Raw genomic sequence first — 11,717 nt, 5'->3', positions numbered from 1 at the left:
TATGTTACACACCCAACATTCTGATTTGGGCTTGCGAGCATTTTTCTATGCTATAATAGAAAGTATTCTGTAAGTTTTTTTTAAAAATTATTCTTATTTTGCTAAAAGTTGGCAATGATAAACATATATTTGCTATATTTCTCATATTCAATATGACCTAATTCTTTGAATGTATACATATATATATATATGTATATGTATGTGTTCACAAACACATGCACACTTTATTGTCATGTCATCATTTAAAATCTTACATCAAACAATCTTCAATTTTGATACCCACAAACTGCAAGCCCAAAAATAAGTTTTGCTTTTCTCTGGAACTGTTGGAGTTCTAATACTAATTTCATTGTAGTCTGTTGCTTACTGTTGTTCCATGGAGTCTGGTTGCTCAATGTTTATTGGTGGCATGTTTTGGGGTGTTTTTTATGTTTTTTGTATTTTCAGTTGTTTAAAAACATGCATCATTCATTTTATATATATATATATATATATATATATATATATATATATATATATATATATTTATTTATTTCATGTACTTGTCAAATAGTGTATTTTTATATGTCATCCTCTAAAGTTTATCATTTTCTATATAAGTTTTGTATATACCTGTGCATATGTATGTTGTACAATTGTCATATTACGTATAAAGGCATATTTGTTTATCCAATCATGTTGTAGATATGTTTAATATTTATGATTATTTAATAACAGAATTTGTTAAACTATTTGTGAAGAGTAAATTAATGTTTTTTTTTTTACTTAGTTTTATTATCTTCCTTGAGAATAAATTAATGGCAACTCTGTAATATGTAATGAGCTGTTTAAGTTTATGTACACAACAAAATCATATATCTCATTCTGATAATAACATTTATTTTTCCAAAGTTTACCATCAGTAATTTCTATAATTTTTTTTCATTCAGTCTGTTTCATTTTTATAGTAACTTCTTCAATAGATTTAAACAAAATGTTCTACTCAGAAACGTGTCTGTCTGTCTTTGTGTGTCAGTGTGTAAATGCTTAGTTTGGAACTGGAAACTTGTGAGGATTGGTGACAGGATGACCACCCGACTGTAGTAAAACTGCCTCAAATTCTGTCTGACCCATGCAAGCATAGAAAAGTGGACATTAATCATGATGATAATGATTGTATCCATAACCCCTTCATTACCATATTTCTGTTGAAATAGACTACCTTTATTTTAATATATTTCGAAAACTATGAAGAATTTAACAAAATGACTGTCAGCTTTAGCTGGTATTTGGAACATAAATTGAGATTTTGATTTAATTTTAATTTAGATCTTTTCAAGACAAGAAGTTTTTATAAGAGAACCAAGGGTAGTTTTAAGTGAGTTGGTCTCAAAAGGGTTTAAGCTAGGTTCTGTGGCTCATTTGTTTTTTCGGATTATCTGAGATATAATGACTACCTCCCAAAATTTTACAACTGTTTGGTTTGTGCCCAACATGAAAACAAATCTCTTCCCAAGCCTCTCATGTTAAATATTTGACTAGATCTAACTTAATTAAAACTCAATAGCTTTTATATTCAGTCAGGGATACGAGTTTGTTTATTATAAATAAACTTGGCAATGAAACTTATTTATCAGCTTGGTTAATTAATGCATGATGGTTTAATTAATGATATAGGATGGTCTTGTGCAAGAGCTTGACCCATCTCTTTTATTACTGTGAATATTTTGCATAGAGACCAAAAGTTTCCATAGTACCAACACATCATAGCAATTTATTTAGTTACAATTCTCCTGGCTACATTGTAGTCTCTTTCATAAATTCGATTTGTTTCTCAACGTCGATTGATACCAACAGCTAAAGCACATGGTTTTGGGCTCAGTCTCACTGCGTGGCAACTTGGGCAAGTGTCATTTACTTTAACCCTTTGAATGCCAAGATGGAAATCAAAAGAAGCCTATTGTGTGTGCTTGAGTGTATAAGTGCTTGTATCTGCTTGACATTGTGTGATTGTTGTAAATGAAACATTTTACAATTTAGATGTATTACATTTATACTTGTTAAAACTGATTTTATTATTTAATTTCTAATTTGAATTTATATTAATTATTAAAAAATGATTTTAATGGAGATAACATTTTAATTTTTTTCTCTGTTTGCAACATTTAGTTTAATGTAATATATTTGGTGACATTTCTGATTTTTTTAGTGAGTCTGTTTGAGTTACGTATAGATGAAAGTGAAGAAGACATACCTCACTCACCGACCAGCAAGTCACTCAAGTCCAGGTTGTCAATGGGTAACAAGAAAAATAAAGCTGACCGTTACTCTATATCCACCAGTGAACCAAGCAAGTCTTCCTCTCAAACTCGCAGCCAGAGCTCATATAGCCAGCAAACAAAGAGCTCCATGGCTAAAATGAACAGACAGAGTTTATATGAAACCTCTTTCAGTAAGAAAGACAAATCATTGTCTATATATTCCAAAGATGGCCAAGATGTATCAAAAACTTTGAAAGATCCTAAAAAGAAAAAATATAAAAAGAATTTACTCTCTAATAACATGGTGCCATGTTTGTCAGTTCCCAACCTTACGTGTATAGACAATGATGAGACTCTGCCTGCTTCTAATCTCCAGATTTTATGTGACTTATCCCTTTCTCACAGTGTGCCTGAAGTTAACACAGTTGACGATCAAGGTTCTCAAAGTAGCAGAACATCTAGTGATGCCCAGTCTACAGCAGCCAGAAACATCAATGATGGGTTTTCTTCTGAAGCTAAGGAAAGTGCTTCACTTTCAGCAGCATCCAAACGGCGAATAACCATTGGTTGTGCACCAGATGATACTAAGAAAGGGATTAAAAGCTCTTCCGATGCTGATCTTATGCCACCACCTCTGTCCACTACATTAAATTCACACCGGAAAGACACCAGCAAACGACCAATTAATCGAAATCGTAGACCTCAACCTGAATTAACGTTAGACCAAGCCAAAAATATCCTTTTGGGTAAGTCTGGTGTTCTTGGGAAAAATTCTTACAAAGTGCCTGAGCGCAACAAAACTTCTACTGCTGCAGAAGATTCTTTAAGTAAAGAATCAGATTTACAAGAAAGTACTAGAACATCTAATCTGACCAATAAGCCTGACTCTACTGAACGCCGTTCCTCAACACCAGGTCTTAATCTTGGACCTGACAGACCTCACAGCCCTGCTATATCTTCCAGAGCTATAGCATTAGGTTTACGAAGTCGGGAAATAAAACCCAAATCATTTCTTGGAGACCTTGCACCAAGCCCCAATGATCCACCTGAAAGAGACAGCCCTTCTAAATTAATTTCCACTTCACCATCTTTCCAGACAAATATGGGACCAAACAGTTTGGGATCAAAATATCAAACTCCACCATCAGTGTCTTCTCTTACTATCCATAAGGATAGCGAGCCCAAATGGACCAACTCACTAAGTTCTCGAAAATCTAGTGGATCAAATTCATTATTAAATACTTCAGAGTCATCATCATCTGATGCTAACAAACTTTTACCTAGTGTCAAAAGCAAAGTAGCCATGTTTAATGCTAGTTCCAATACAACGCGGCGACAGTCTCTTGAGAAATATTCATCACCCATGTTACGATCTGTTGAAGGCTCTAGTACTTCTCATGGCTCTGATAGCGACACAGAGAAAGAAATCAAACGGCCTGACAAATCAAGATCTCACTCCCCTGCCTCTCTTATAACAAGCAGTCATATCATCAGTAGGTAAGTCATCTTCTTAAAAAAAAAATATTGCAACAGCTTCAGCAAATATCTATTTTATGTATGAATTTATCTATTCTTTTCACTAACCTTTTTTTAATGTTTTGTCTTGTTTCCATATAAAAGGCCTGCTAATGTTGCTCTTACAACACCAATGGAATCTGTTCCTGTGTCTCCAAAATCAGAGAGTCCTCAGTTACAGTTGCCCTTAAAGAATAGCCCCCAGTCTTGGGATATACCGTCTAAAGGTAACTATTTATATTTAATTATAACTTGTTTTGTAAATGATCTGAAGTGGAGTGCTCTAGAATGGTCTGTTATATCGAAATCAAAGAACTAATATATAATTGTTGTCTAATCGAACGTGTAGCTTTATTGTATGCAGTAGCTATTGTCTATATCATTACTATTTAAACTATATTGATTATTCATTTGCTGACCAAATGCTTATCATCAAATACAAATTTGTATTTCTTCCAATTCAATAAATCAATGAGAGGTGTGTATTAGGACTGGTTAATAACACTTCATCATCATCATCATCATTTAATGTTTGTATTTCCATTACTTTTTTATTTGGTAGTCTCTTGTTGTAGCCTGCTTATATCATTTTGATACAAAATGGCTGATCGTTAGTAAGGAGGGACACACAAATAAGAAAGAAGAAAGCAAAGGACCACTGATGAGGTCACAGAAGTGTGACGAAAGAACTCTGGCCGAAATACGATTAAGATTAATGTAATATAAAGCTGAAACAAATTAACATCAAATATATAGTGTGTGTGTTTTTATTGGCTAAACTGGCAATATGACCATCCCCAAATACAATATTTGTTTCAACACATGGTTTCACATCAAGAATCTTGCAAAACAAATATATAAAGATTATTAATCATTTTTGTTAAAAACATTACTTTTGTTTTCTATGATGAGAACCTTATAAATAATTATGGTATCAGAGATTAACTTTCAAATTCTTGAAATGTAGATGTTTATAAAATATCCCACCATTTCAAATGGTTTGTCCAAATATAACAGTTGAAAGCTAGTTTTGATATTACATTTGTGGCAGTAATAGATTTATGCTTTATGCCAATAAAGTTGTTGCTGATTAAATAACATGGATTGATTCTTTCAGTTGTTAACTTCAACTTAATTTATGTTGTTGACCATTATGTTCAAATTTGTCACATTATTTTCATTTAACTGTTGTTATTGTTATTATAGCTGTGCTAGTCTTAAACCAACTTCAGAATGCTGATCTTTGTAAGTGCTATGCACAAACTTTGTGTATCCTTGCACATCTATATTTAACTCACCCCATTTGCCACACACACACACACTCTCTCTCTCTCACACACATACACACACGCACGTCTGTGTGTCATAAATATCCCTTATATTATGATTTCTCATTCACCACTCCTTGCAAATATTTCTCTTTCCAAATGTTGTAAAACCTTCAAGTTATTCCGTTTATTATTCTGTCAGTGTGTATCTTCATTTATTCAACATGCTTTCAGAGATGACAACTTGCTGTGATTTATCAGTGAAAATGTTCAATGTTCTGAACTTAATTACCTTCAATTCAGGTGTGTTACAAATTGAATGTTGGACACATACACATCATCATCATCATCATGGCACAGGTATGACCTGCTTCCCAACCATGTGGCCTTGGGTTCAGTCCCACTGCATGACACCTTGGGCAAGTGTCTTCTGCTATAACCTCTCACTGACCAAAGCCTTGTGAGTGATTTGGTACACAAAAACTGAAAGAAGCCTGTGTGTGTACCCTTGTCTTGTACATCATGTGATGGTTGTGAATGAGCATCATTGTCATATAAGTGAGGTTGTTTCCAGTCTTCCATGAAAAACATGCCTGGCAATAGGGAAAATATTACTTTGCCTGTAGACAGGTAAGGGTTGGCAACAGGAAGAGCATCCAGCCAGAGAAAATCTGATCCATGTGATCATGGAAAAGTGGATGTAAAATGATGACGTGTTGAACACACACACATCACTCTTTAAAATATATACTGCATTTAGTTCATGAGAAAGGTACAACCAGGCAAATTGCTGTAAGTTGGTGGTTTGTATCTTGTCACTGCTTATGCATTATGCCTTAACCCTTTCGTTACCAACCTGGCTGAAACTGCCTCTGGCTCTGAGTACAAATGGCTTGTTTTCATAAGTTTTTAATTAAAATCTTCCACCAAACCTTAGTCACAATTTATGTTCCTAACACTAGCTTAATGATAACTAAGTTGTTTTACTAAATTCTTTGTTATATTGAAAGTAATTGAAAGAAACACAGAGCATCTCAAAATAAATACAGTAACGAAAGGGTTAAACAAGACACTTCTTTGTCAACATCCAAGTTCATATAGTATTGTGTTCAGTACTGTAATGTGATATGTAATTCTCTACTATAGTTAGTAGTGGCACAATAAAATTGTGGCTGTTTTGTGACCTTGTAAGTTTTTTCTGTTTGGTAAAATAATGCAGAAAGTGAAAACCATTCTGTTGTAATACTTCTTCCTTGAATCACCAGATGAAGACTGAGTCTGTAGGCACTGGCTCGGGAACGAAATTTGCTTAGGGGGTGCAAACCCAGGTCCAAATTTTTTTACAAACAAGGTCTTGTTTTTTTTTCTGTTATTTATTTTTGTGTTTTGTTCTTTGAAAAGGAACCTAACTTCAAGCTACTTTTTACACATCACTTTTTATTCACTGTTTTCTAAACCTGAGGAAAATAAGTAGGGGTGCAAATTTTGGTTCTGCACTCTTCAAAAATTCTAGGGGGTGTGCTTGCACCACCTGCACCCCCTGTTCCCGGGCCCATGTCTGTAGGTTCAGTAATGCAATTAAGAGGATTAACCATAATTACTTATTTAACATTTGGAAAGACCAGTGTTTACTTGAGGGTTAACATTAGTGAGAATGCAATTTACTCACTAGAGAATGATCATCAAATAATTTTCTGGAACTTGGCTGTTGTTGTTTTTGTTCTCTTTTCAGGCACAGTGTACGTTGGACTACATTATTCAGAAATGTGCCTTCTCAGTTTTTCGAGTTTTTTTTTCTAAAGGTGGCTGTGCATGGATTGAAGGAGATTTGGCTGATTGATTTGAACAATCTCCCTTTCTATGCTTTAATTAAAGAAATGCTCCATTTTTAGGTAGTTAAAATAGGAAGGTATGCAGTGATAACTCATGGGGGTGAAAGGAATTCAAAGTGACAAGATAACTTGCTCAGTCATTTGTAACTTTTTTTTTTTTTTTTTTTTTTTTTTTTGGTAGGGGTTTGGAGGGTAGAAAAATATTTCTGAAATGGGATTTGAACCCCACAATCTCCTATCGTTTAACCACTCATACATATTGGTCCTACTATAAAGTTTTTCTTTCTATAATTTCAGCTGATAAACTGGAGGCTTGCAAGGATGTCATAAAAGATTTGAAACTGGATGTTGATAAATTGTCACTGATGTATGAAAAGGTCAGTTAAATTATGGTTGGCATCATCATAATCATTATCATCATCATTGCTTTTAACTCTGGTTTTTATTATTTAATATTAAAGTTTGTAGATGGAGAGACGATATCTTCAATAGCAATTTCTTTTGTTAGATGTACAAGGGGTTGATTCCTCTTTTTGATGAATCCTGGGGCATGAAGACCATTAAATTCTATTTCTGTTGTAATCACTTGAGTCCTTTGAACAGTTCACTCAATGAAACCGACCAAACTACAATTCATTACAATCAGATTGTATGACGAAGTTTTTATGAAGAGTTATCTCCCCATCGCATTGAAATTCTTATAGCATACATTTGCACTTTTATGGATTAATACTTATTTTTGTGATACATTATATATGAAAAGTATACTCAAATATTGTAAAGAAATCAGTACTCTCTAATAATAATAATAATAATAATAATGATTTCTTTTATATGCCACCAGGGTGATAGATGAGGGGTCAGTGTAGAGACATAAAGTATAGGGATTTTACATAGTGGAATGATAAAAAAAAAATAATAAAAGGTCTATACTGGATATAGTAAGAATGAAAGCAAAAGTATACATAGTTTACAACTGTAAAAAAAGGGGTGGGGGTGATAATGATGTAATATCCCTGATATAGGAGGATCTCTAGGCCCAATTGAGGAACCCCACCATCCAAGATGTCCTTGAATATCAACACCAAGTATCCTCTCCAATTCCTGTTCTTTTGACTTGCAGGTCTATACCCAAAATGATACCATCCACTCTTGCCATTTTAGCCACATTCACCCACCTTTCAATAAATTCACTTGGAGACTGCATCTCTCTCACTTCAAGTAAAGCTTGAAAAAGTTGAAAAGTTCTTAACATAGGCATTGGGACATAGAACTTGGAGGAGTGTATAATTGACCAAACTGATCTCAATTTTTCAATGGTAACTTTATTTTTCAGAAGGATTGAATGTTACATACATTTTTTTTCTTGTTCATAAGGGGCAGTAATTGTCTTGGCTTTCATGTCAATGTTAATGTAAATAGCAGACAGACGAAAGTGAGCTGGCAGAATCATTAGCATGCTGGGCAAAATGCTTAGCTGCTTTTCATCCATTTTTCATTCTCTCTAGTTTCAGCTCATGAGCTGTGGCCATGCTGGGGCACCGCCATCTTTACATTGTGAGTTTAAATTCTGCCAAGGTTGTCTTTGCCTTTCATCCTTTCAGGGTCGATAAAATAAGTACTAGTTGAGCACTGGGGTTGATATAATCAACTTGCCCTTTCCCATGAAATTGCTGGCTTTGTGCCAAAATTTGAAATCAATATTAGTCCCATTTTACTTTATTCAGAAATCGTTCAGTCTATGATAGAATTAAAATGCTTCTTTTCAAAAGTTGCACTGAGAAGTGAATAGAAGTGTGATATAATCTAGGTAATGTTGTTTCAAATGACAAAATTTATGAAAATGCGTGAATAAGTAGTGCTTGCTAATCGAGGGAAAAGTGGTGACCAACAGTAGTACAGCTGGTGGTAGTAGCGGTGGGGTTCTGCTGTGGGCATAAGGGTATGGATTAGGAGGGAGACTAGCAAATACAAGGGCTGCCATGGGTGGCATACACTGTAGCTACTGGTGGACAAAAGATGTATAATTTCCATATGATTCTGTTAACTCCAACTTATTTTTTATGAAGATTATATAGCTTAGAACATGTTATATCCCTGAGATTAAACCAAATTATTGTACTAGCTCTGACTTGTATTAAACTTTTGATTTTATTATATATTTATTTTGTCAGATGTCAAACCCAGAACAAAGCTCCCAAGAGATCTTGGCGTTGTTGAGTCAGGCTATCCAGGAAACTGAACAGAAAATGGCTGGACTTACTTCAAAAATGTCTGTGATGCCCGGAAATAAACTCTCTACGAGAGATATCAGTACATCCCCAATTTTGTTTCCAGAGTCTCCTCTTCCTGGCACAGAAGCTATTTCATCTTCTGTTGATGTAGCCACAGCTACAGCTGCTGTTTCAATGGATGATAAGGCTGTGAATACATCTCCTACTGAACCGGATATAACAATGGGCAGTGATCAGACTGAGGTGGCTGCTGCCTTAGTCAATCTCATTGAGCAAAAGCTGGGCAGAAATGTTCCAAGTGAAGTGCAAACGATGCTGAGAAACTTTTTTCTGTCTTTTTTGCAAATAGTGATCTACAAAAATAGTCACTGAATGAGGCAGTAATGAAACATTTTGCTTCCACATATCATGGTTGCTTCTGTGTTCAATATGGCTTCCATTTCCCAGTTTTATTTGCAACCATAAACACATACACACACACACACACTCCCACAGCTCAGCCTTCGCATTTTATAAAATTGAATTTTCACCCTCATTAAAATGTTTTGATGTGTAGAGTATTTTGTCAAACTTTATTGAATGTCACTAAAGAACCTAAATGTGAAAATTTAATAATAATTATTATTATCAATTTAAATGTAATAAAACATTCCACAGAATGATTAAATTATCCATCCATTAGGAAAGTTGTTAAAAAAAAAATTAACATCAAAATTTCATAGATGCACACCCCAAAAACAAAAAAAAAAAATAGAAAAAAAATTTTATCATTCCAAAATATTTTCTTGTCAATTTAAGAGCAAGAAATACTGAATGAAACAAATATTTTATCAAATTTGCCTTGTAAATAATTAAAACAACCATTTTTTACTCATTTCTTTGTTGTCAGTGATTTTTACTTGAACAAGAGACACCAAAATTCTAACATTTTTCCCTGAAATTCTACAATTTCAGTGTTTGTTGTTTGTAGAGTTCAGTAACTCTTCTATAACTTTATTTTCATTTGTATTTATTGCTGTCAAATTATTTACTTTTCTATTTATACATACACATATGCATATGTGTGTATATGCACACATATATATGTATGTATATATGTACACACATATATATATATATATATATATAAAATACACACTATGTGTGTTAATTTTATATGTATAGTTTTTTTTTTTTTTTTATATTAAATACATTTTAGTTCAGACATTACTGGAAGATTTTGTGGCAAAATGGAGTAAATGCTGTGAAGTATCTTCTTCGCTGCTACTCTCTCTACCTTACTTCTAATTTCAGTTAATCAGCTTAGCCTTTCATTCTTCCCATTAACAACAATAATGTACTGAAGGTCAAGTTACTTAACCCCTTACAGTAAACAAAACAACGCATTTTCATAATGGTGCTATTATACAAATAACGAGCAGTTATTCATTTTAATACAGCAGACACCATGCACATCCATTTTCCTTTTTTCAAACCCTTTTAACAGGGACCACACACACACACACATCCATTTTATCCTTTTTAACCCCGTCCACTTCTTCCTACCTTTTATTCAGAGAAGAAAAAGGAACAAGCCCACCTCATTTGTAAATGAAAAAAGAAAATTATATCCTGACTGTTATTATTCAACTATGAAACAATGACTTAACATTAAACAGTTTAAACACACAACAGTAAATATCCCAAATAGACATTTTCTGCATAAATTATGGCCTTTGGTGAAATAAAACCCAGTTTCAAAACATCAGCTACCAAAGGATACTCTGGTTGTGAAAAGGTGCTTCTGTCACACATCAATTATATAATTTTTTCTAAATACATTATTCAATAGTAATTTGTCTTTTTTTTTTCTGTATTGTTTTTTACTTTGATTATGTTTGTTGTATAAAGGAACTTGAGAGATTGTGTTAACATGGCGTTCAGACATTGCTGCTGTTCGCGAGTTTTGATTTCCTAAGCAAAGTAAATTTACTTGTAACACAAGGTAAGATTGTGTGCCATGAGGCGAGACGGACGAGTTCTCTTGTCTTTTGTCATGTTTCAGTCATTGAACTGCAGTTATGCTGTGTTTTTAGTCAAACAAGCTGGCCCTACTACTTACTTTTCTAAGTCTGGTATTTAGTCTATCAGTTACTTTTTGCTGAACCACTAAGTTATGGGGATGTAAACAAACCAACACCACTTGTTAAGTGGTGGATTGGAGTGGGGGGACAAAGACACACACAAAGGGCTTGCACATGATTTCTATCTACCAAGGATGCTGTGCAGTGGGACTGAACCCCAAACTGCATGGTTGCAAAGAGTGCTTGTGCCTTTACAAATTTATAGTAACTTTCTTTCATGTCAAGGTAAACCATCGTTAGTATTTCTCTGCGTACAATTATTTGATTTGATTTTCTGAACAAAAACTTATGTGTGTCTAGATAAGAGGGAACTGATGAAAGGCAAAGAAGAAAACGTAAACTATGAGATTCATTACCATGTCCATACATTGTACGATCTGTATTGGCAAGATTTTGTGGTGTGAAATCAGGGAACAGCTGTGTTTGATAAGTTAAATGGCTTTCACTGAAAGTAGGATAAATGGAATGAAGTATAGAAATAACAGTCCTGGTATAGATCAGATCT

General features: G+C 33.9%; 1 protein-coding gene across 50 annotated transcripts in view; it reads left to right on the top strand.

Moving 5' to 3' along the window:
• The window catches only part of LOC106882850 (uncharacterized), a 187,340-nt gene extending 176,417 nt beyond the window's left edge, over positions 1 to 10,923 (top strand). For 27 of the 50 annotated variants that reach the window (XM_089360293.1, XM_089360290.1, XM_089360275.1 and 24 more), the window contains 4 exons: positions 2,189 to 3,737; positions 3,861 to 3,982; positions 7,153 to 7,232; positions 9,030 to 10,923. In XM_089360293.1, coding sequence (XP_089216419.1) covers positions 2,189 to 3,737; positions 3,861 to 3,982; positions 7,153 to 7,232; positions 9,030 to 9,461 — 2,183 coding nt within the window. In that variant the 3' untranslated portion in view covers positions 9,462 to 10,923. Of the gene's footprint in view, positions 1 to 2,188; positions 3,738 to 3,860; positions 3,983 to 4,961; positions 5,001 to 7,152; positions 7,233 to 9,029 lie in introns of all 50 variants that reach the window. The other 23 variants (XM_089360260.1, XM_089360247.1, XM_089360244.1 and 20 more) reach the window with 1 other exon arrangement.
• The last annotated feature ends 794 nt before the right edge of the window (positions 10,924 to 11,717 follow it).

The sequence above is a fragment of the Octopus bimaculoides genome, chromosome 11 (genome assembly GCF_046866305.1).
Source record: "Octopus bimaculoides isolate indiv1 chromosome 11, ASM4686630v1, whole genome shotgun sequence".
NCBI lineage: Eukaryota > Metazoa > Mollusca > Cephalopoda > Octopoda > Octopodidae > Octopus > Octopus bimaculoides.
The sequence above is the reverse complement of the archived record's forward strand: the minus strand, read 5'-3'. Positions and strand labels throughout refer to the sequence as shown.